The sequence below is a fragment of the Myiozetetes cayanensis genome, unplaced genomic scaffold (genome assembly GCF_022539395.1).
Source record: "Myiozetetes cayanensis isolate MyiCay16 unplaced genomic scaffold, myiCay2020 scf3, whole genome shotgun sequence".
Lineage (NCBI taxonomy): Eukaryota > Metazoa > Chordata > Aves > Passeriformes > Tyrannidae > Myiozetetes > Myiozetetes cayanensis.
In genome coordinates this window covers 23,962,913-23,988,493 of record NW_026087521.1, presented here as the reverse complement: position 1 = coordinate 23,988,493, position 25,581 = coordinate 23,962,913, and the positions used below count along the sequence as shown (strand labels likewise).

General features: G+C 39.8%; 1 protein-coding gene across 14 annotated transcripts in view; it reads right to left on the bottom strand.

Annotated features, from left to right (window-relative positions):
* Window positions 1-25,581, bottom strand: part of ANKRD26 (ankyrin repeat domain containing 26) — a 53,141-nt gene that overhangs the window by 2,418 nt on the left and 25,142 nt on the right. For 8 of the 14 annotated variants that reach the window (XM_050323774.1, XM_050323775.1, XM_050323776.1 and 5 more), the window contains 20 exons: window positions 24,429-25,421; window positions 23,334-23,572; window positions 22,347-22,496; window positions 21,735-21,768; window positions 21,392-21,524; window positions 19,852-20,065; window positions 17,322-17,505; window positions 16,777-16,923; window positions 14,679-15,632; window positions 13,067-13,219; window positions 12,292-12,467; window positions 12,021-12,114; window positions 10,886-10,960; window positions 9,940-10,074; window positions 8,824-8,936; window positions 8,272-8,413; window positions 6,804-7,085; window positions 5,928-6,163; window positions 5,006-5,252; window positions 124-169 (listed from right to left, as the gene is read on the bottom strand). In XM_050323774.1, coding sequence (XP_050179731.1) covers window positions 124-169; window positions 5,006-5,252; window positions 5,928-6,163; window positions 6,804-7,085; window positions 8,272-8,413; window positions 8,824-8,936; window positions 9,940-10,074; window positions 10,886-10,960; window positions 12,021-12,114; window positions 12,292-12,467; window positions 13,067-13,219; window positions 14,679-15,632; window positions 16,777-16,923; window positions 17,322-17,505; window positions 19,852-20,065; window positions 21,392-21,524; window positions 21,735-21,768; window positions 22,347-22,496; window positions 23,334-23,572; window positions 24,429-25,421 — 4,747 coding nt within the window. Of the gene's footprint in view, window positions 1-123; window positions 5,253-5,927; window positions 6,164-6,803; window positions 7,086-8,271; window positions 8,414-8,823; window positions 8,937-9,939; window positions 10,075-10,885; window positions 10,961-12,020; window positions 12,115-12,291; window positions 12,468-13,066; window positions 13,220-14,678; window positions 15,633-16,776; window positions 16,924-17,321; window positions 17,506-19,851; window positions 20,066-21,391; window positions 21,525-21,734; window positions 21,769-22,346; window positions 22,497-23,333; window positions 23,573-24,428; window positions 25,422-25,581 lie in introns of those variants that run through there. The other 6 variants (XR_007629928.1, XR_007629927.1, XR_007629925.1 and 3 more) reach the window with 6 other exon arrangements.

Sequence of the window (25,581 nt, the reverse complement as noted above, 5' to 3'; positions counted from 1 at the left end):
AAAAACCCCTCTGCTTAGCACAGGAACTTGGAAAAAATGGCTTGAGAGCTGTCAAGAGTTAGAAATAGTCTTAGAATAGTCACTGTTTTCCTTAAAAATGCTCCTAACATAATGACACATTACCTTGTTGAAGTTCTCTAGTGATTTTTTCATCCAGTTCCTGTCGTACCTAGAATTATACAGAACATAGAGTTAAGATTTACACTTAATACAGAGTTTGGGCAATATTACCAAAATGTGACCGTTAGAACTCCTAAAATATTCTTAAACTCCACAGATAATGTGATAAAACCTAAAAATATCATTCCAAATAGAGACATCTTGGTTGGGAGGTTGATTTTTAGTGAAGAAACCTCTTGGTCAGCCAGGCTGTAGAATTCTCATTGCTGAGCAATGAACAGTAATGGTAGTGCAAAACAAGCTGTAACTCACCACCTGGATTATAACTGGGCAACTGAAAAATATCAAGAAAGCACAGTGGGGATTGCACTGAGGGTATGGGTAAAGCTGATCAGCCAATACACGTGCAGACTGTCAGCTAAATGCTGATATGCACAAGTACCATCCACAGGGAGCATTTCAGTTGAGGCTGGCTTCTGCAGCTTCCAAAGGAAGAGATGCAACAGCAGCTGCTGCAGGATCGACATGTATCCGTGTATAGGAAAAAGCATGTTGCCAGTATTCTTCTTTTCTCCATCTTAAGACGGAAAATGGAAAGAGCTCCTGCAGGTCAGGCCAAGACTTTACTATATTGTTATTGCAAATACCATGACAGCCATATATAAAAATATAGAGACACCAGTTTTTCTTGCAAAATCTCTATTAAGAAAAAAAACCAACAGCTAGAGCCTCCTCACAGCAAGCGGGTTTTATTATGCAACCAAAGTCAGCCCGGATCACTAGAGGAGCACTAAATCCTTCTCCCCTAGAAGGTGGTTATTCTAGGGGATTACTAAGTTATTCTCACTAATGACTCTGATTTCAAAGTCTTCCTAAGGAGAAATCAGATCTTTGGAAGAGTCATCGACCAGGCTCTCTATGCTGCTGTTCACATTTGATGATACTTGTGACTCCTACATTGTTTCTGTCAAGTTTGTGACACATAGAAGTGAATTCTAAAATAGATAACACACAGCTTCCAGGCCTACACTGGCCATGAAGAAGCTCATGTGGTCCATGGCCTTCAGCAATGCTGAGAGGCAGAGAGAGCTGTAACTGCTTCTTTACTGGAGTGGCGAAAAGCTCGGGGGGACGTTCTCTGGGTGTAGTAACAACCTGGTGGGGGGAGTAAAGAAGATGGAGCCAAACTCTCCTTGGTGGCACCAAGTAAAAGAAGAAGAGGGATGGGAAAAATCAAAATAGAAGAACTTTCATTTTAACACAAGGATTTTGTTGTTGTTGTTGTTCATTTGGTTCTCCTACAGGAGAACCACCACCCAGTGCAACTTCACTGAAATAGCCTTTGCCTTCACAGATAGAAGAGGAGAGCACAGAGTTGAAAGAACAGTGGAAAAATCCCTCCCCCCTCAAATCCCCAAACCTCTAATTTTTCTCAAGCAGCTTCAAGCAACAGCAAAATCCTAGGTAAAAGACACTCCTGCCCAGCACAAGAAATGAGACACAGGCAACAGAAAAAAGCAGGAAAACTAATGCCTAGACCGAAAGACAACCTAAACCCAGGACTAATCCAGTAAAGCACTAGTACTGGAAGAGTAAAACCCTGGTTTATGAATCCCTCAGAATGACCAGAAGGTCCACAGGACCCTCTGCAACATGTGTGGATGAATCAAGAGAAGACAAAGCACTTCTTTGACTCATATATTCCATTAACCTTTCTGTACTTCTCATCCCCACCTGAGGAAACAGAAATGGGTGGAAGTAAAGCCAACACACGGATTTCTGAAAAGGGAGTAAGGAGGCCTTTGAATGAAAATACAACTTGAGGACTATAATGTGTCTCCACTGTTCTCCTGCTCCTCTGAAGAAGGCATCACAGCTGATCAGCCCAAACCTCTTGAGCAGGCACTTCTCAGTGCACAGCTCTTCAGGCAGTACCATACTGGGTTCCCTTGCAGCAGTCACCATCTCAATAATTCTGCTTCAGGAAGCAGTGCTGACTTACTACTTACCCACAGGAGCTTCTTGAGCACAGAGTAGGTTGGATCCTGTGAGATTCCATGAGATGGTATTCAGAGTCTAGGAACTCAACTTCAGAGCAGTACTGGTACTCCAGACATAACTGCTGGTACTATCCAGAACTTTCTGAATAGCAGAAGAGGCAAGGAGGGTAAAGAGCCTACTCCCCTAGTTTAAAGAAGTTCCATTATAACAGATGAAATCCATGCATCCAGTGTCATCTTACAGAGGGTGAACTACCACAGAGGCCATAACATTACAAATACAGAAAGCACAAAAGTACTTGGCAGCAGTCACTCTCTCAGAGAAACTAACAAGTTCAAAATGTTTCCAGTTTTAGGCAAAGGGTGAATGCATCAGTAAGTTTTAATCAGAACCTAACAGCATAAATAGACAAAACATTTCCAGTACCACCCAAGGTTAAACAGTACTGGCTACAAACCTTGTCACGTATCTGGCTGCAAAGAGAAGAGAGAGAAGATTTTGATTAAGGAGCTTGAAGTTCAAAGGTCTTCAGTGAGAAATAAGAAACACGGCCTACAGGTACACAAGGCAAGCAAAAAAGTTAGCAATACGAGGACCACTAAAACACAAGAGGGCAGGTGGAAAATGGAACTAAAAAAGGAATAGAAATTGAGAGAGAGAATAGGAAGCAGACATTCCCTTTCTCATGTTATGTAGGGAAACTGGTTTCATTAATCCACCAACTCACACTGGCTGCAGCCAGCAGAGTTCACTATTCTTCTCTGTGTCAAGACAACCACATTCATTTTCCCCAGCCTTTGGCACAGCTATTAGGATTTAAGCTTGACAGTTCTTAAAAGTAACAACAGGCCTCCGGTCCAAAATCTTCTTGCAACACTTGCAGCAGGCATTCCTTGCCTTAGGCTATGGACTAAGGCTGCAGTTCCCATGTTCTGGTACACAGACCACTAATGGTTCCTTCTATTTACAACCCAGAAAGGGAAGGTCAGGTTGGGATCGAAGAAAGTCCCCAAACTAAGAAACAAAGCCCCTCCAGACACCAATAATGGAAAAGTGGGGAAATGTCATACATAGTTGCTCATCAGCTTCCTTGAGAGTACGCTCAAGGCCGTGAGGCACACATGGCCTGACAAGAAACTGTATGGGTGCTGTTGAAGTCTGGATGCTGAGTGAGAAGAGTCTTGCCATTCTCAGCTCTAATGCATTCTTTTCTTGGAATCAGCTCAACTGTTTTCCACAAGTAGATCTGGGAAGCATTTGTTGCAAAGCATTGAAGCTGCTTACATAGCGCTTTGAACTACATATCTGCACAGATGAGCAACAGGATAAAACAATGAGCCATGAAATAACCTGCAGAAATACTTAATTTCTCTAACATCCTTCAGGGAAGCCAGGAAAGCAATGAAGGTATCTGTCTTGCTACTGACAAAACTCTGAGATGCCCAGAGTTTTCTTCTGGAACATCAAAATGGAAAGGACTACCTGAAGACTGTTGCTGTAATTCAGTTTTAGGAAGCACTGGGTACTCCCACTGTCCTTCCCTTCACTGTCTGTTTTCCCTGTTCTTTTTCAAAAAAGACACAGCTGTCAACCCTTTTCTTTAAAACTAGGGCAGCTTTTCTCCTAGAACAGGAATGGTTTCCTCCTTCTGCCTTTTCCTTCTTTCAACATCTTGCTCCCATCTCTCTGTCCTTTCTTTCCCTCACTTGTTGCATGCTCTCTGCCCCTCCTGGTCTTCTCTTTTTCTCCCTTTTGCATTGGGTCCCTGAAGTTTGTTTCCTTTCTAGTGCTTGCCTGCAGAATAGTCCCTGCAGATGGTACAGCACTGATTACCTCACGAGTTCTTCCTGTAATGCCTGTCCAAGTCTCTGCCCTCAAAAATGTCCTCAGAGTGGTACAGAAAAGTTCCTCTCTGTAAGTGCCACTGCTACACATTACCTACGCTGCTTGGCCCCTTTTCACCTTCTGGGCTTTTTTGTCTTCAAGCAGGTGCCGCATGTAGACACCTTGTTGAAATGGGTTCTCTCCAATGCAGCTGGGGGGACCAGTGAACTGAGATGGACTTCAAAGTGAACAACTGCTTCTCACATTCACCCAACAAGAAAACAGACTAACTCAAGAGAGAAGCTTGGCCACGCCTCAATGCCATGCTCCGTGGCTGTCCCACTGATCCCAACTACTGGTGTGTGGTTTCCACGCCTCCGGGTATAATGCTCTGCATTCTCTGAGGGATGTGCTACCATCACACTGACTGCTGATGACAGGGCATGCTTGGACCAGTGGTGTTGCAGAGGTTGCAGCGTTGCTGCAAAATTAGAAGGCCCTGAAGACTTCCCAAGCAGTAGGTAAATAGTTTCATGTAGTAAGACAGCAGGAACTCCAGGAACAAATGCCTCCTACCCATAGTAACATACTAAAGCAAGGTGTAGTGAAGAAACTGTTAGAACAAAGATCAGTGATGAAGAAAAAGGTGTCTCCCAGATGTCTGGTGGCATTTGCCACCCCTCATGGCATTAGCCATTTGAAACAGGCCACACATGCCACACATGTAAATTTAGTATAGAACTTACATGGGAGGCTCCTGCGCCACAAGTGCTCTTTACCACAGTTGCTTGTAAAAGAATGTAGTTACATAGCTCATTGCTTTGATTTCAATATTTTTTGGCCTTTGACCACTCTGGAAAATTTGTACAAACCTGATGACCAAAAGTCTTCAGGCTTACCACATACAGCTGTGTACTGTTCTGAGGATTAGCAGTTGCTCTGGCATATTAGAGAGTATTGCATGGAACAATAAATGGATTCAAACTTTAGGCTAAAAAGGATAACCTTGCATACAGACTCTCCTAAGCAGTAGTCAAGAACAGTATTTCAAAATGCTTACCTTGGCCACATACGCTTCAACCCTGTTTCTTGATGATAGTGTGTTTTCTGTTGGGCTTAGGAAGTTTCCTCCAAGACTGAGACTTCTGTTCAGTCCCAAACTGTTGCCAAGATGTCCCAGACCAGTTGAATACAGTACTGGACTTGCAGCCAGATGTCCACTGACAATGCTGCTTGTGATTAAAGATTTGCTTCTATGGCGCTCCCGAAGGAGCTTAGTGTTGGCCTCTGCAAGTCTCTCATTAGCTCTGAAACATTCAGAAGAGCACAAAGAGTCATCTTTGGCAGTAACGCTTTTGCAAAGTTCCCCTCCACGTCCTTTCACTCTTACTTGACTTCTAAAAGGCAAGGGGATTAAGAGCGTCCAAAACAAGCGCATCCTTTGATCTGAGCTTGTTCAGAGGGCCTGTGCCTAAGAAATCCCACTAAGTGCAAGGAGCGTCACCCTCATAAGAAAGAACTCTGGGCTACCCTGGCCTTCTCAAGGGCAACTCAAACCTCAGGCCAGCTGCTAAAACAGAAGCCAAGAAAGATCATTCTCATTTTTGATTCGCCGAATCCCGCTCTGTTCTCCCAGAGGCCTCTCCATATTCAAACAGGAAAGGGCACAAGATTCATCCTTTGTGTCACAGGGAAAACAAGCAGACAAGCAGAGTGAGACACTGGCAGAAAGACTGCCTGTTAAAACAACATCAGCCTGAAAAAGACACCAATAATGCCGTCGTGGAGCTACTGTGGTGTTACTGCTGGCACTCTAAAGAGAAAGGAAGACAGGTCTGACGAAGGGAAGGGTCTTGGGGCACTTTCCTCACAAATATGCCCTGTTATGCTTTGACCCATCATGCTGGCCAGATGTAGAAAAGGGATTTTAGAAGGAAAATGCACAAGTCTGTTATTACCACTCCAAAAAGGCAAGGACTTACCTTTCCAGTTTCTTTGCTAGGCTTTTTTTGGTTTTCACTTCCTCCAGATACAGCTCTTTGTACTTTTCCACTTCTGCCTGCACAGATTCTTTTTGAAAAGTACTGTCTTGTTGGGTATTTTTTATCCTGTCCAGTTCACATTCAAGATCTCTAATTCTGTCTTTTAGCTGGTTTCTCAGTGAAGCATGATGACTGGCTCTGATTTGTTCTAATCTGTCCTGGGAGGCTGCCTGTGCCTGAAGGAGACAGTGCACTTTTAATCACTGCAAGGAAAGGAGAGCTCTCCCCAGTGGAAAATTGTTTTACTCAGAGAGGTGGCAGTGCCTCCTCACTACCCAGCAGCAATGAAAGCAGAATCCTAGAGCTACCAAGGTAAATAACAGGTTTTTTTCAGAAAGCAGTCAAAATTAGCACTATTATGCAAAGCTACTAATGAAAGGACACTCTCTCTGTAGAACAGGTCATATGGAAAATAAATCCTCAAAGACAATTAGAGGACCCCCCACCTCCACAACTTTAGTGACTTATTGCCTGAGCACTTTCCCCCCTACAAGGACAAAGCAGCACTCCTGTGTCTGGCCATGACAGCTGGAAGTTGCAAAACCCATTCCACGATGAGCAGCGAGAACCAGACCAGTGGACAGAGCTACTCCCCAAGGACTGCAAACTGGGAATCTGCTTTGGGCAGGCTTTTGATTCAGGGACCTGCCAGCACATTACACACCTGTGACAGCACTCCTGCCCAACCATATTCCCTTCTCCCACTGCCTTCAGGAAACACAGAAGTACAGCGCTATCACATAGAGTAAGGCATCAAAAGTAAACCACTAATAACTGATGACCATAAAAACAGTCTATCATGAGAAATTCACTTACTTGCAAAAATAGATTGACTTCTTGTAGCTTTTGTCTTATTTCTTGTCCAGCTCGTTCTTCCACCTCTCTTTTATACTGTTCTATTTGGCTACGATCCACCATGTTAGTGTCTGAATGATGTTGAAGTTTTGCCACCTCTTCTTTCAGCTGGCATTTGCTCTTCTCCAGGTTTTCACACTTCCCACGCAGGGTAGACAACTCTTCTTGCAAATCCTGATTTTTGGCTTCCAGCTGCATGCATTTTTTAGATTTCATGTCCAGCTGCTGGGAAAGTTCATCGACCTGTACACAGAAGAAGAAAAAAAATAAAAAAGAAACTTAGAGTGATTTAAAGGCAGTGAATTTTGTGAAAATCTCTCACGGGGGTGGCCATTTGAACTGCTGGCTCAGTACTAGAAAGTAAGTGTAACCAGGCTCTTCTTTTCCAACCAGAACAGCTTTGACATCATTTGAGATAGGATTCCTAAGGTTCCCATCCTTTCTCAGCTCTTCTGGACTAAAATAGAGTCACTGCAAAGGCAGAAAGTGATTCTACAGTGATGCCTTCCAAAGCCAAGTGTAAGTGTGAAACACGGCCGCTTTGGCAACGAATGGGAGTAACCAGCAGAGAAGTTGATTAAAGGTTACGTGCCACTGCGGAACAGGCAGAGCAGCCTCAAAAGCACTGCTGGGAAAAGTCCTTCTGGGTCCCCGCCCCAAGATGGGCTGAAAGCACTTCCCGTGAGCAATAAGTTAGAGACTTTTCCCTGTCAGGCACCTCTCCTCACTGTGCCCTGGGCAGCAACAACACTGTTGAGAAAAGCAAAACGTCAAGTGCCTCCTGCTGAGCTCGTGCCTGAGACAGGCTTCAGGGGCTGATCGCGCCCTGCGAGTGACAGCGGTGTTCCTCCCCTCTCTTCTAGGGAAGGAATTCATCTGTCAGACCCAGATGATGCTGTCACAGCCTCCCTCAAGCTGCAGCCAGGCCTGAGCTGGGCCCCACTGCTCTCAGCCTGTGGACGTGAGGTCCTGCTAGGATGGCAGACCTGCCCATCCCTAAGGCCCAGCCGGGGGATCTGCACTCTTGGCTGAGCCCGCTTACTGTCAGCAGACCTGTTGTGCTCTTCTTGCCGAGGGCCTGTGGGACGGCTCCCTGGCCTGTGAGGTCACACCCCCTGCCAGGCTGGTTGCCAACTCTTGGCTTGTCTTTCCTGTGCAGCACAGCCTGGCCTGCCTGAGCCCTTGCACCTGCTGCTTTGCCCTGAACTTTTACATCTTTACCCAGACTGATAACTACCTCAGTATTAGTTATAGTCCTCTGCTACTGGAAGAGCAGATGGAGAATTAAGAAAAGCCCATCAAATCCAAAATGCAGCCAAGGAAAATAAAAATCATCAACATGACAAGAAATATAGGGAAAGTATCCCCAAGGTTTCAAAAGAAGTAACACCATAACCAAAAAAAAAAAAACAAACCAGGTAGAACTCACCTTTGGTCTTAATCTACCAACTTCACTGACCATTTCAGAATATCTGTTCTTCATTTCTCCCTGCAAATTAAGCTGGGACTCCATTTCTCTTTCTTCAAACACCCGTAGTTTCTTTGTAGCTCTACTCAGAAGTCTCTTCAACCTGCATAGCAAATTAGTTAAGAAAACAATGAAACATAGGAATAAATAGCCTTTTCCATATACTCTCATGTAATCAGTGCAGACATGGCTTTCTTCATCTTTAACATGCTTGACATCTCCAGGAATTGCTGAGAAAGACCATTATTCCCCATAAATTACCTGAAGTATCCAAAATTCAGCTGAAAAGAGGAATAAAAGACCTTCTCCCCAGGAGAACTCCAGAGCAACCTGCATTGGCAATTCCTCTGGCAGGTATAGAAAACTATAGGCTTACACAAAGAAGTGCCTTGCAGGAACTAACACGAGGCTTGAATTTGCCCACAGAATTATGTACATCTATTTTTACAATAAAGTTCTATAAAACTGGATTTCTGCTCTGGGATACCTCTTCATCATATCAAAAAGCCATACCTCTTAAAGTCTTTCTGCAGTTCTAAGTTTCTTTTCATTTCTTGGTCCAGACGCAGTTCGACTGGGCGTTTCAACTCGACCAGTTTCTTCACTTTCTTTCTTTCACTCTCACACTTTCAAAATAGAAAAGATACATGACACACACAGAGCATAAAAGCAATATCTAGGTGCAATATATGCCTCTAGCACTCTCCACAGAGAAGATGCAGTACCTCTCCTTCTTTGTCAAGTTCCACAGAATGCCACGGGACAGAATTCCTGAGAACAGTTAAGCACTTTAGGTTTCACATCAAACAGGCTGTTACTGAACAACAAAAACAAATGTCTTCACTGAAGCAAAGCATACCTTCTTCTCTTTCAAGGAAAAATGTGGAAAAGCTGCTAGAGAATACTTTGGACAGTTCTCTACTCATAGCAGGGATTATGTAGGTACGTATGCTCATCATGGGAGAATACAGATCAATCTAAGGCTTTCAGGGGATCTTTAATGGCAAGAAAGCAGAAAAATTTGATCTCTTGCTATTCTTCAATGTTTTATTCCCCTCTGTGGTTACCTCCATCTCTACTTTGAGGGTATTTACGTGTGTACTTGCTGCTTTGTACTTCCATTATTCCTCTACAGAAAAGGAAAAAAGGAAAAGACTGCACCTTTGAAACTGTCAGCCTTTTTTTTTTTTCCCAAGCACTAGCTCATTTGCCCAGAATCCCTTCAGAATATTTTTCTGCAAGGCTTTTAAGCACCCACTAACCTGAAAACATGCTGCTGTTCCTTCATGCATTACACTGGAAAAATGAAGCATTTCAACCCAGCCCAGAAACCAAGGGGTCTGAAGGTGACCAGAAGGAATCCAAGAAAAACTGGGGAATTGCAGGCCTACTCAACGTGCTCAACTAATAGCAAACCATACTGGGAACTCTTCCAACAGAACCACCACAAAATTTACACAAAAATACCCAGTTAGCTTTTATTTGCTTCCTGGATCCCCAAATCACAAGATACTCAGAGCATGAATGGGAGGGACAATAAAAAAATCTGCTTATGTCAGAACTCAACAGAAAGGTTAACATGCTTCTCCAAGGTACTGGCTAGGTCTCTGGAGAATTTTCTGGACTTACCTGTTCAAAGAGCTCTGCCTTTTCCCTGTCAAGCTGAGCAACACGCTCCTCGAGGTTGGATCTTGACTTAAACTGCTCTTCCCACATGCTCTGCAAATCCTTTGATGTCAGAGCCAGTGCATTCTGCTTTTGCACCTGTTAACGCAACAGTGGCAGAAGAAGAAACTAAGGTGACTGAAAAGAAAACACTTCAATAGAAAGCAGCAACTTAAATGGAAACTGGTTCTGCCTAAAGGGACAAAGATTTGCCTAACAGATGCACTTGAGTTGAACAGAACTTGCTGATTCAGTTCAAGTACAAAGACCAGAAGATGACTAGATGCCTTTAGTGGCATTTTTTAAAGGAAAAAAAAAAAGGAAAAAAAAGAAGAAACCAGGAGATGTCTACTAGTGGCTACACAAAGTCACAAAAACCTCAGCACAAAGTCTTAGATAAAATAATTGTTAGGATGTATGAGTGTCCATACAGACAAGGTGAAACACTGGGTCTTGTGACAGAAACTAACACGGCCTCAAGGCAAGCTCTAACAAAGCTGCAAATATATTGTGCATCTCCCAAGTCCAGTCTCCTCTCAGCTTTCAACCACGATCTCCCCATTGTCCACAACATCCACCCTCTCCATCATCTCCTATGGTTTAGCCCCAGTAGATAGCTAAGCATCACACAGCCACTTGCTCACTCCCTGCAGGTGGGATGGGGAAGAGAATTCATCACATGAATCGTGCTGATGAACAAAAGTATCTTGCACACAGCAACACAGATGCAAAACACATCAGCAGGGAAACAAGGAAATTTACAGTCTTTTCCCTTGAGGGTACCTTGCCCTAAAACCAGACATGTATTTGACAGCTGTGTGCCTACACAGCCCACCCAATCTTTTCATCAATTACCTACACACAAAAATTCAACGACCAGAACAGTCATTCAGAGAAGCCAGTCATCTACCTGCTTATGGTGGTCCTCTGCAGCTGCCTGTGATGTCCGTAAGCTAGTTATCAAGTCTTCCAGGCGGTTGTGAACCTACAGAAGCATTACAGGAAGCAAGAAGCCACACTGTGACTTTCTAGATTGAAGTTTACACCTCACTACTAAAAACAAATATGACATAAACGTCTTCACTTCTTTATTCCTACACTATTTACACTCAGTACCAATGATCAAAATGGTCTTAGTCTGATGCCACTGTCATACTGTCAGCAACCATCACCTCTGCTGCTTGTAGCAGGGAGAGAGAGACAAGACCATGGGGGATATTAAGGATCTTCAGTGAAAATGGCAAGGAGTAGCTTTTCTCATCCCCCATACAGGATGAGCATTTTAAATGACTTCCTACTTCTCTTGTCAGTATCAGTACATCAAAAAGTTCAACTTTCACATGTAGTGTTTCTCAAACATTCTTCAGCTCTAATTGACAACTACAGTTGTAACAAGAACCCTAGTTCACTGGTTACAATACTAAAAAAAAACCAAATCGCTTCATACAGGTCACAGATGTAAGCACTTTATCAGAGCTAAAATTAACAACTGTGTAGAAGCAGTGGGAAATTCCAAGGCTCACACTCAGTTCTGCAAGTACCACAGGAATTCCCCTTTACTGTTTCATGAAAACACACACAGAGCAAGTGACCAAATGAAAAGCAATTCTGCACAGAAAAAGCTCTGGGAAGTATAATTTTTGTTCCGGTTTGATGAAGCCAGTCAGGCCTCTGGCACAAAGGCCTTGGCATCAATATATTCTGTGGAATTTCCACAACTTGATGAATGCTTTAAATAAAACACACTGCAACAAGTATCTGAAGCAGCACCTGATGTTATGATAGCTATAAAACAGACAATAGTTACCAGTGTATTACTTGAAAATTACTTTTGGAGTGTTAAGTTTGACTTGCTATAGTATCATGGGAAACTTAAAACCAGGAAGCTGGGGAGTGGCACATGCTGCTTTCCAAGCAGCCTATTCAGGAGAATGCAGGATCTGAGTTCCCTTAGGCTCTCTAGCAAAACCTCATTTTAAAATTTCCCCACAGAAATAGTAACTAGGCTGAGAAGTCACAAAAAGGGAAATGTATGACCAGCTTACTGAGGCAGAGGATTGTAGGTCTCTTTGAAGGACTTCAATCCTATTGTTTTGTTGCTGGACAGTGGCTTCCAATCTGGTGTTTTCAATTTCAAGGCTTAAAAAGAAATACAGGTCTTACTATGAACATCCACAAGAGCACCAATTTCAAAAGAACAGTATCCTTCAAAATCATTTATTAATTTGCTATGATGCAACAGGGCTATCTATCCTGTTGTTTCCACCCAATGCCCCAAAGTGACAGACACCTCGCTTCACCGTGTTACTCTCTTACTGTTGCACGTGTTCTTCCAGTTGTTTTATAGTCGCATTACTCTCGGAAGATGCCAAGAGGAGGTCCTGCAGTTTCTGAGCAGAAGTTATTGCTTCTCTTTCCTTATCATCCAAGGCAGTCTTCAAGTCACGAACACAATGCTCAGATTGAAGATGCTTTTCTTCCTCTGCCCGCAGCTGTAAAATCACAGTAAGAATCCACAGTTGTCAGGGGAGCTTTTACGTGGAGGAGCCAGCTGCTGGCGAAGAACTCCTGTGCTGCATGTGTGTGTGCATACCCTCTGCCCAAAGAACTGGAATCAATTCAAGTACCTTCAAAGCTTCCCTTCTACTACCAAATGAACACAAGCTGTATTCCTTTGTCCTCCTTTACAGCAGCTTCTTCCATCCCTCCACTGATTTCCTACAGCACGGATCTAAGCACCAACACTGTGCCCCTGCCCTTTCAGTGACTTAGGATTCTCTTTGTACCCTCTTGTTTGCTCCTCTGTGAAAACATGAATTAAAAAGTTCATCCTTCTCCTATAGTGACTATAAGCTATAAACAAATCAATTTATTGTGTAAAGCACCTTAGCAAATACAAATTTCTGTTCAAGTAAGGACATAATGTCCTCATGTCAAAGACATGGACACCAAGTTTATAGAACAGTGCAATTGAGTCACATATCATGAAATCTATCCTGTTGATCTTTTTCCTAGATTTTTAGGAAAACATCCACTCCTGCTTTCAATAGCCACTCTCAGATTTATTAATATAATTACAGACATTGTGTACCTTGGCTTTAACCTTTTCCAATTCCTTTTGCAAGCGCAGCTTGTCTTCCTCCAGGTCACTGCGATAGCGTGTAGTAACTTCAAGTGAAGCTTCTGACATAGATTGCTTTTTAAGAGCATCAGCAAGCTCCTGCTGCAGCTGTCTGACCATGCCCTAATGAAACAGTTAAATGAGCATGAATAAATTGATTAAGAACATGAAAAATGCCTTTATTATGACTTATTTGATTATTCAATTAGACCTGTCTTTGGATTGAACTCAAAGGTATGAAATGTTGCCTGCCACCAGCAGGCATGTGCACAGATAATTACTGCTCCATCTTTCTCATTTGAGCACCTCCAAGATGTCATCAGCTCTTCATGTTTCCTAACACATATAAAAAGTTCAAGTACTATTCTTCTCGAAACCAGGCACAAGCACACACTGCCATCGAGAATTTTTTTAACATAATCCAAAGAAATCTGTTGTAATGCAAGAGCCACAGTTTGACTGCAGATACGATTCTGATGACCAAAGCAGGACTTCGTATCATTCTTTGTTCTATTCCTCCCTTTAAAAAATATAATTAAATTAATACATATATCTGAAAGCTCTTTTGAGATATACATTATATTGTATCTCATCTTCTTACAGTTGTCTTACTGAGTATATTTTAGAATAACAACTGCCTTTATACTGACATAGTAGGTTTACCAAAACATAGTATCTTCAAAAAGAACCTGTTATTTTGGTACTAAGAATACAAAGCAATTCACTGATTAAAATTATGGACAGTACTGCTGGAGTTCTCTCCCCACACACACCTTAAAATAACTGACAAATGAAAAAAAATATTGTTATATGACACATGCAGATATTAACCTCACTCAAAGATCCTACATTTATTAGGAAGAAGGAAATGGAATTTTAAATCACTATTCAACTCATTAAGGGAGACAAACCTTACACAGCTGTGTCTAAATACTGAATGTGATCAGTTCCTATTTTCCAGAAAGTAAGGGAGAGTAAACAAAATGGGCAAGGCAATTTTTAAGTCATTGCTCTACCTGGAATTGGTAGAATACTCTATCAATAAAAAAACTCCACCTACTCCTAGGAACATATATAATAATACATTCTCCAGCCAGACCCCTTAGAACCCTCAGAACATACATAAATTAACACCTGAACAGTATAATACTTTTCAATTTTGATAGCTATCTACAGAGAAGAGGTTTTTCTCTGTAGGAACTTAATATAAATCCATTCCACGTCAATTCACTTGTTTGCATTTTCATTTCTCAACCCTCACATACTGCATGGTTCTTCCTTTTATACCACTCTTATTTGTGTCATGAGTGCAATGCTTATAAAACCCACCAAGTACATAAACCCGTTCCATAGGACAAAAAATGGACTGAGGAAAAGATGAAAAAAGTTCTAGAGAAGAATTACGTTTTTCGAGCAAAGCTTAGATTTGGATACCTTTTTTCTGTTCTCTGCTCAAAACCCAATTTGCCAAAACCTTCCACAATTTCAAGAGAAACACAACAAACCAGAACAAATCAGCATTATCTGGACCCATGCATACAGCTTATGACTGGTACACTTCAGAAACACAAAATAATTTTACCTCTCTCTCTATTTTGTCAGTCTCATATTTGAAGACTTGTTCTCTTAAATCAGTACACTTGGCATTTAATTCCTTATTTCTCTCTTCCACTAGGTAAACTTGCTTTTCAGTATCAGCTCTGAGTTTGTTGAAAATATCATTAAACCGATCCTGTACATCATTCACTACTTTTTCTTTGATGATCCCCTTGTTCTGCACATCTTCCAGTTGCTGACGGAGCAAAAGGTTTTCACTCTGGAGCTGGGCCAATCGCTCCTGCATGGATTCCTGCTTTATTGTAAGTTTGCTTACTTGATCTTTCTCAAGTTGTCGAGCATGATCATATTCCTTTGCCTGACACTGGGCTTGACTTAATTCTTTTTGTGTCATTTCTAAAAGCATCATTTTTTCTCTGAGCATTTGTTTCAACTGGTGAAGTTCATTTTCTAGACCATTAGCTTTGCTTTCAGCTTTACTCAGCTGCTGAGACAAGCTCTTGTTGGTTTCTCGCACATCAGAGAGGTCATGATGCAGCTTGTCTTGCAAGCGAAGCCATTCATCACGTTCTCTCTGGAACGTTCGCTCGGCATCACTTTTTGATGACTGATGACGTTCAAGCTCTTGAACAGTGGTGTTCAGGCGGGAACGAAATGATTCAATTTCTGTCTCTAGTCTGTCTTTGCTTTCTTTTGTTTGCTCAAGTTTGGAAGTTAGCATCGCAGATTCTGTCTTTAGTAAGTTCAGCTGTCCATTGTACTGAAAAACTGTTTGTGTTAAGGCTTCCTCATTGAGTTTAAGTTCCTTTTTGAGATCTTCATTTTTTTCTTTCAAGGTCTCATTTTCCTCTAAATATTTTCCTTCTTCCTCCTGGTGCCTAAGTCTTATTTGATCAAGTTCTAGTCTTAGCACAGCAATCTCATCTTGCAGTAACTGATTTTTGTACAACAGATCCTTTTCTCTCTCAGTGTCAGATTCCTGAATGACAGGGAACATGAATAAATAGCCAGATGGGAAATACATCTACAGAAACACTTCAGCATTGAACTGCATTTTAACATTTCTAATAATGAAGCATGACTTCAAAGATAAGAGTAAAATTTCAGGAAATATATAAGCTACTCTATGAACCCATGCACATGCACAGAATGAGAAGTGTAACATACCCATAAATAAACACCCTAAATATACAATGCCTTTTTTTTAGCTTAAATCAGCAACTAAATAAAATTATTTAAAATACCTCAGGTATACCTTCAGGTATAAAGTTTTTAAAATGACATGTGTGTTCATGCTTCTAAAATATTCCCTTTAAAGTTAATTTACCTATATTACCAATCTGGTAAAAACAAGGCTAAAGAGGGTGTTTTCCTTCAGTATCTTTTTAACACTTTTTCTTTAGTATTACTGAAAGTTAGCTATACAACTAAATCATCCCTGGAATGCAAGAGTCTTGTATATTGTCTGTTTATTACATAACTTTTTTGCCACATAAACATATCCACCCTACATTAATTGGGCAGCATAGCCAAGAACACGTAAATCTTCCAAGAACTGCACATTCTTAGTAAATTCAGATTTTAAGACAGTGTTCAGGACCACTTTTTCTCCTTCAATTATTCTAACTAGTACAGAGAATTTCATTCATTGCTTATCTTCCTTCATAAAATTTATTATGGGGAGGTGGAAGAGCACACTTAAAGTAACTAAGTTTGATAAGGGAGTAAGTAATTCAAAAAACAAATAATGGGAACACATAGTGAATGTCAAACAACTTTCTTCCTGGTCAACCTGAATGTAAGTAGCTAGGTGTTTCACTGCTAGAAATCTTAAAAAGGGATGATAAAATGTCTGGGAAATGAAAAACAGGACAGTTTAAAAATGGTGTAAATAGTGCTTTCTAGTAGTCTTCTACTTCCACATGCAATTAAAGTGTGCACAGGACTGATCCTGCTTTCCAGAACTTTTAAAGACATAAGGGAAAATGGAAGATGTATTCATACAGTGAAGTTACACTGGTAAACTGTAAATAATTCATCAAAAAGCAGAAAAATTTATATAGGATTATGACTTGAAAACGAACATGATGAAATTTAATTAATTAGGGGGAAAGTCTGCTTACATCTGAATTTTTTCCTATAGTTCTTCTTGTCTCTTCTTCTAGTTCCTTTTGTCTCCAAAGGTGGTTGTTCAAAATGCCTTCTTGCAGGGCTCTGGCACTCTTTTCCTGAGAGAGCTGTCTCTGGGTTTCATCACGCTCTTCTTCAACCTACAGTAACACAGTTAAACTACTTGCACCTTGAGAAAAATCAGAGCTAGAAATATCTTCCCATTTTCAATTTTATTCTTGCAAATATTTTTGCTTCCCCATAGTTATAATAACCCACCTATAAATTTTCATTTTCTTCTGAAAAATTAAGAAGAAATACAGAAAGTTTTGTAGGAATTTAGAAAAATAACTCAAAGTTTGGCTTTACCTGAAATACAAACAAGAAAAAAAAAAAGACAGACTTCTTGGAAACCAACTGTTCTTAAAATTTGGCAACAGTTACCCAATGCCTTGTCCAAGAACTAAGTACCTCCTCCTTTAGGCATACAGAAACACAACACCAATAAAAAAGAAGCAGGAAATAAGAAGACAAGTGTATAACAGATTATTTAATATACCTGTTTCAAGAGCTTTCTCAGTGTTAATAACTCCATTTCTAAATTTCTTGATTGTAACTCAAGTTGCTGTTTCTCCTCCACCTCTTTACAATATTGCTCTTCTTGCCTTATGAGTTTTTCTCTTGTTTTCTCATAGAGTGCTTCTACTCTGACCCTCTTTTCCTCTTCTTGTTTCAAAGTAAATCTGGAATTTAACAGAATAGTTGAGAAACTAAAGAATTGATACAAAAAGTAGATAATCCACATTATGAATTTGCAGAGACAAACCATAAAAATATTAAATACTGCCAGACTTTATATTTTTTCTATAATTTTTAATGTTTTGAAGAATTCTAACTTCTTTCCATCATCCTTGGTATCAGTTTGATAATATATGGAAATAAACCATGGAGTGTTTTCTCCTTTGTAAGTAAGTAAGGTAAATATACAGTAGTATGCACACTTCTGTAATTTTTAAAGAAGTCATCTTCACATTAGAGACACTTCATTCAAGAGGAGTTTGTTGTCTTTTCTGATCAAAGCATCATAAAATTTTGATTAATATGATTAATATACCTTTTCTTAATATGCTGAGCATTGCCTGCATGTTACAGATTCAGTGATTGCAAGTAATGCTGATAAAGCAGCACATTACTTATCTCTCTGACAAACCCAACAATTTTATAACAAGTCTGTTCTCAGTCTAAAACAACTGCTGACCACAGGAAGAGCAAGCAGTTTCTATTTACTCCAGAATGGGGTCAGTGTTCAAAAATATATTTAGAAATGCACAGGGTTTAAATTTAATGAGATTAAAAGTAGTTTTAAACCTTGATGGATCTACATCTGGGAGAAACACCAGCAATTAATTTTGAAGGTAATTCATACTGAAAGCCTTAGGGAATATCAACTTCTTTATGAACTGAAACAATCAGCAACAAACACCAACATGGGAAGAAATGGTCCATGGTCTGTCCACAGTATCCAAACAAAAGAGCAGTTTTGTGTTTCACAATTAATTTTAGGATGTTTTTCTCATATCCCTTGCAATAGTCAACAAAGAAAAAAAAGTATTAACACAAGGAAAGACTGGCAATTGCAAATCTGCTTTAAAAATTCTGCAAAACATGTATCAACAGCCATTAAAAAAATTATTCAGAAGACTGACAGCAATGTTTGTATTTCAGCGGTTTGTATAGCAAGGAGAAAGTTTTACATATAATTATTAGGGTAATTTCACAAAAGAAAAAATACAGCTTTTATAACTGTAAAGTTAACATTGCTTTGATAATTTATTTAGAACAAAAATATTACTTATTTGTAATCGATAAATTTTTGAGAATTTTGAAAAACCATGTGCTGGCTTTGGCTGGGGTGGAGTTAATTTTCTTCACAGTAGCTGGTATGGGGCTGTGTTTTGGATCTGTGCTGAAAAAGTGATGATAATATAGATGGTTTAATTATTGCTGAGCAACACTTGCACAGTATAAAGGTCTTTTCTGCTTCTCCTACCACCCCACCAGTGAGCGGGCTGGGGGTGCACAAGAAGCTGGGAGGGACCACAGCTGGGACAGCTGACCCAAGGGATATCCCATACCCTATGGCATAAGCGTATACAGCAGGCAGAAGAAGGAAGAAGCAGGGGGATATTCAGAGTGATGGTGTTTGTCTTCCCAAGTCACTGTTATGTGTGATGGATCTCTGCTTTCCTGGGGATTGCTGAACACCTGCCTGCCCATGGGAAGCAATTAATGGATTCCTTGTTTTGCTTTGCCTGTGTGCATGGCTTTTGCTTTCCCTATTAAACTGTCCTTATCTCAACCCACGAGTTTCCTCACTTACACGCTTCTGATTCTCTCCCTGATCCCACTGGTGGGGCAGTGAGTGAGTGAGCGGCTAAGTGGGGCCTGGTTGCCATCTGGGCTTAAACCATGACAAACTGTTGGAGTCAAATCCAGGCAAAACTGGGACTGTCTGTCTTCCATATACCAGAAAGCACAATGCCTCAAAGCTCAGTTCCCTCAGCCTCTCCTCTCAGGGCTGCTGTTCCTGCTCCATGACTGGCTTGGTAGCTCTCTGCTGAACTCACACATATCAACTAAGATCCCTCTTGTACCAGAAGGCCAAAAATTGGACCCAGGGTTCTAGATGCAGTTCAGCAAGTGCTGAGTAGGGCTGGATAATCACTCCCTTCAATCTCCTGTTGCACTCTGTGGACTTACCCGAATTCCTAACACCAACAGAAGCTGCAAAGACACTAACATACACAATTTATATAAATCCTCTCTCTTATAAATCTCGTTTTCCCATACAAACTCTCTTGTTCTTTTCTCTTGTTATTAAAAAAAAACCTTTAAAACTTGCAGATTTTAGATGGAGCTAATATTCAGGCCTTTTTTTCCCCCTGACATTATGTCAGTTATAGCATAGGGATTAAAAAAAACCCAAACTCAGAAGACTGTAAAACTTATCCTACCACAGGCACCATTAGCATCTTCTAGTGCATTAATACCAACAAGATAACATGTTTTCAGGACACAAGGATACATACTTAAGGCTTTGGATATCACTTTTCCATTCCACTTCTTGGTGAGCCAATATAGATTTCAAATCTTGAGTCTCTTCTGCTATTAATTGTGATTCCTCCTTTTCACTTTCCAGTTTTCTTACTTCTTTACAGACAGCTGTATACCGATTTTTTTCATGTTCTATTATTTGCTCATATTTAAGAAGTATGTTTTGAATTTTCAATAAAATAGCAGAACCTATTTTGAGATAGAAAGATAAAGCTGCACATATGCACAAATACCTCATAATGTGTAAAATATTTAATTAGGCATAGGTGATAAAGTTTTGGTAGTGGGAAGACTGCATGTACTGCAGAGGTCTCTGAGAAGAGGCCAGGGGTTGCCTCGTGCCAGACAGAGACAGTTCCAATGGACCCAATGCAGGGCAAGGTTGAGCCTCTCAGTCATGCTGGTGGCACCTCAGGGGAAAAAACATTTAGGAGAGGGCAAAACCACCACACAGGTAAAGGAAAAGGGGGAAACAACATGAAAAACAGTGAAGGTCAGTGAAGAATGGGGTGGAGGGAATCTTAATTTTTTTGGTTTTGTTTCTCACGGTTCAAATTAATTTAAACTGTAACAAAGTAAGTTTCCCCAAGTGAAGTCTGGTTTGCCTATTACAGTAACTGGTAAGTGACAGTCCTGCCTTTGTATTGATCTTCCAGCTTTTTGATCCTATTTTGTTCTGTTGAGTAGAGGCAGTGAGAGAGCAGCTGCCCAGCTGCTAAAAGTTTGGCCTCTAGCCAATGTTAATCCTTCACGTAAGTGATGCTTACGTTTCTGTAATGCTATGTGTATATATGCAATCTTCTTATGACAGTTTATTTATATATATATATATGCATGTGTGTGTGTGTGCGCACGTGTGCTTAAGTAAAGCTGTTATTTTGCTGCACTATTTGTGGGGTATGCTGGTTTAGGTTGGGACAGAGTTAATTTTCTTCACAGTGGTATAGGGCTGCTTCTGGATTTGTGCTGAACACAGTGTTGATAAAACAGAGATTGTTTTGTTATTGCTGAGCAGGCCTTACACAGAGACAAGGCCTTTTCTGCTTCTCCTACCACCCAGTCAGCGAGGAGGCCGGGAGTGCACAAGGTGTTGGGAGGGGACACAGCCAGGACAGCTGACCCCAACTAACCAAAGGGATACCCCAGATCCTATGGCAATCATGCTCAGTATATAAAGCTGGGGGAAGAAGAAGGAAGAGAGGGATGTTTTGAATAATGCATTACCTTCCCAGGTAATGAATGTATTAGGAGAAGCTCAAATATACTTTGCAAGAATCTGTTTCTTCAGCTCTGACTAAACAGAGAACCGATGATAAAGTAAAGCAAGTGTACTGACAATGCAGGGAGGCATCTCAAGTTAAAGTGACAACATTTCACATCCTTTGAGACCATTCTCTACCCATAAACAAATATTCGACAGAAAGAAGAAACTAAAATATCTAGGAGGGCATGCAAAGAAACCATGTTTTAAAAGAGAAACGTAACATCTGAAGAAAAAGTGACTTTACAACATACCTGTATGATCCACGCTGAGCTGCTCTAACAGCAGCAAAGCCTCTTTGTAGGTGGATGTTGGTAATGCAACATCCTCTGAAGTTGTGTCAGATGAGTGAGTTAAATCAAGGTCATCAGTTACATCCATGCCAACCTACAAACAGTAGAATATTTTCTGTATACAGCTATATAGTATTGCAGATCCTTACAAATGCATGTATGACTCATTTTCTCATTCACAGTCCATAAACTTAGCTCAAGTATGATAAAGGTGCATACTAGCAGCAATTTGTGCATCTGGTTGATCCCATCTAAGTGATTAAAAGCTGATAAAACCATTTATCAAGAAACTAATTTACAATACCTTGTTCTTTTCACTCCCTGTTTTTGCTGCAGGTCTGGAAAACAGAAATGTATTTCAGTTCTGGCATGTTTACCTTGCATTATGAACAATATCTAAAGTTGCTTGGAAAACCTAATTTCAGAAGGAAATTGAAGTAAAATTTAATATAAGAATTTTGTTAGATGTAGTTGAATATTGGAAAAAAAAATTGTCTATCATTGTTGCTATTGGAAGACTATTTTTTCCCACAAGATATTGAACAAATACTTGAAAAAATTGTTCTCTGCACTTCACTCAAAGTGATAGGAATTGTACAGCTACAGATATGTAGACAGACACAGTTATGTGCATTCCCTGTTTAATACCAGAGGTTTAGCTCTCTTCAGTATTGAGACTCTGTTTTCTTAATAATTATTCAGCATTTGTGCCCATCGACCTTTTAATTAACTTGGCTAGGATGTTCTAAGCACTCTGATCAAAAAAATAGGTGTTTTGGAATACAAAAGGCATCAGGTCATGTTGCCATATGAAAGAACAAGAACCATTGTACACATCAGGTTTACAAAAAACTTCCCTTCAGCTTTAGGTCAATTTTTATTATTAAGTTTTATTTATAAAACTTATCTTCAGTACCTTTCTTCATCTTGAGATGTTTCACTGAAAGTGCTATCATCCAGTGTTTGAAAATGATTCCCACTGCAGGAGCTCATCTGCTGATTAGCTGCCTGCTTCAAAGTCTGTCTTTTATGCATCTTTGCAACTTCGGGATTCAGGGCAAATTCACTGCATTAAGTAGAAAGAAAAAAATAAATCATGAGTTGAGTAATTTTACAGAAAACATTTCTGTGAAACAGACATACTTAAGATGATGTCCAGAAACAACTGAGACAAAAAAAATATCTCTGATAAAATACAGACTTAAGTCCAAAGATTGTAGAGTATTTACAAGTATTTAAAAAACCTTCCCATAGGAATCAGGCAGAAATGTACAACCTGAACTAGATTCAGGAAAGCTGAAATATCTTATATCCCTATTTAAAGAGTATCATGAACAGACATTCCTTTGAAGCACAGCCAAAGAAACACTCCTGCTTAGGATTACCTAAAAATATCTGTGCTTCCTTCAAATTTTTGAGATTGGTTTGGTAATATCATCTTTTCCCTTTTCCTGACAAACAGCATCAGAACTTATTGAAAACACCACTGGCATGCAGATCACTTAAAATCACCTAGAAAAGGGAGACAGCAAAATAAACTGCAAGTTCCTACTTGGCTTTTCTGGGTGGTTGTTTCCTACAGAAATAACTGGTCTTTTTCAGTGTTTGACTCTCGTTGTGAAGGCTCATTTTGCCTCAATATTATAAGGAAATTCACAGGAATGTGGTTTCTCTTTTTTTTTCATTTTCTTTTTAAAACAGGAAATAAATTTGAACCTCGATTATGAGCTTAGGTTTTGGGTTTTTTTTTAAATTATTTTTCTTGAATGTCTGTGACTCAGTGGACTACTCAGTATGGCTTTCAGTACTAAGGACACTACTTTAACTAGTAAAGTATTAGTAAACCTAACAGATACTTGAGTAATGCTACAAATAAGCATTAGAGATCTTATCTTCACTTTACCCTTTCAGTGGCCTTTTAATCAATTTTGACCTCTCCTCAGCTGAAAAATTCTTTTTGTCCTTTTCTTCTGTACTGTCTTCATTCTCCATTTTCAGACAGTCATTCTTCCTTAGAGTAAGCTTTTCTTTCATTTCCTTACTAGTAATGTTGTCTGGCGGTGTACTTAATTTAGCAACATCTTCCTGTTTTGCCACCTTCTGCATTTTCAAACATCTTTGTTTGCTTTTTTCCTTCTCAACCTACAAAAAGAAAGGTAAGTTTCATGTATTTCTCAGTATTTCCAGAAAAGAGAAACCCAATATGCAGGATTGAATAATTCAGTGTCTACTTCTGAAAAAGCATAAAATAAAAATGAAAAGAGAAGTAACACAGAGAAGTATTTTCAAAAAATTACATTACAAAGCGTGTTGTCATTGAAAGTACTTCAAATTCACCTATGGTTCCATGAGAGAACAGAAACATAGTCCTCAGAAAGAAAACAATTATGTATCTTAAAGCATGAACAACAAAGCAGTGAAAGCATTACTGATGGATTAAAGAGTTAGAAGGACTGCACAATGTTAGTTGTAAAAACAGAAAAAAAAAATCAAGTGGAAATGTGTTTGGTTACTGCTTCCTCCATGGGGAGTGGGTAGTGTGGCAGGGGAGAAGATTCCAAACGCACAGGCAGAAACCATTTCACAGCAAACACGAATTTTAGTGAAGGGCAATGAAGACACATCATGCAGAAATCACAGCAAATGAAAAGACTGGTAAAGACCTGTTCAGAAGCTATTTTCATTCTTTGTGTCAGAATCAGAACTGATTTAATTGTGTGCACTTCTTTTTATGTCAATTAAGTGATAACTACTTACACTGGAACTAAGTGCCACCTACTGTTAAACTGGAAAAATAATGCATTCCGTGTTTTCCAAAAAGGAGGAAAAGGGCAAAAAGGGCAACTCTCTGCTGCTCTCTTTATTCATAAGTATTGTGTTTCCATTAAAACAACAACCAATTGGCACAAGACAACTTCACTTAATGATGAATAGCTAAAGTGAACAGGACCATTGATATGGAGAGAGCCTAAAGAATAAAGAGTAGCAGGTGAACTACCTCTTGTTGCAGCTGTACCTTCTCTTTCTCCAAAGCCAGGAATACTATTTGCAGCATTCCTACCTTACTCTTAAATCTTTCCATATCTTGTTTCAGTTCTTCATCAAGATTCCTTTCAAGCATGCCACAAGACTGCTGAGCATTTGCAAAAATACTTTCAATTTCTGTTTCTCCTATATTATTATTGTTGATAAGGTAGTTCCTGTGAACATCATCATTAAATCCAGAGTATTTTTCAAATTTCCTTTCTGTTACAAAAACTGCATTTTCATCACTTGTAGAAACAGTTCTTATTTTAGGAAGAGTATTAGAAATGTCACCCAAAATACTTGATTTTAAGCTATGTCTCAGGGAGTAAGCAGGACCTTCCTCTGCATTTTCACTACTTCCATTATCATTCTCTTCTGTTTCGATAGTAGGCATTCTCTTTTTCTCTCCTTTTGCCAGAGACACCTTTCTGTTATCCATATTGTTAGTGCCATCTTCTTCATCTCTATTCCAGGTATCTTCCACATTTGCCTTTACACTATTTTCATCAGGAAGGATACCAAGACTCGGAATTACAATTTTCATTTGGGGTACTTTTCCATCTAGGATAAGTTTAGTATCTCCAAATTCACCTTTGCTTTCTAACTTACTGCTTGATTCTGTCACAGGAGATGAAATAATGAAAGAACTCTTCAATTTTTCACCAAAGCCATCTTCTGGTATTTCTTTCACATAGGAAGCAGTTTTCCCAGTTTCATTTTCACCAAACAACTGCTTCAATTCTGCTGTAATGTTTTTAAAATTTGTTTTCAATTCTCTTTTCTCCTTTTCAATCCACAGTTTTTCATATCTTTCTTCCCAAGGTTTCAGACTTAACTCCTTATCAGCACTGTGTGATTCCTCATTTTCTGCTAGGGCTTCCTGATGTGAAATTTCTGCTTTGTCAGTCTGATTTTCATGTGCTCTTTTTTCTATCAAGTTGGTAGTTTCTAAAATATATTTATCCTTAAGTAAACAGGTACAGACAAAAAGATTACCAAGAAAAAAGAAGTTACAGTTAATCTAAGTAATTTCTGCTGCAAACTCATCCTATCGTATAATAGAAATAATAGAATTAAGGTATTTTTGAAACAATTTTTATAATACAAAGCAAGGGATACTAAAT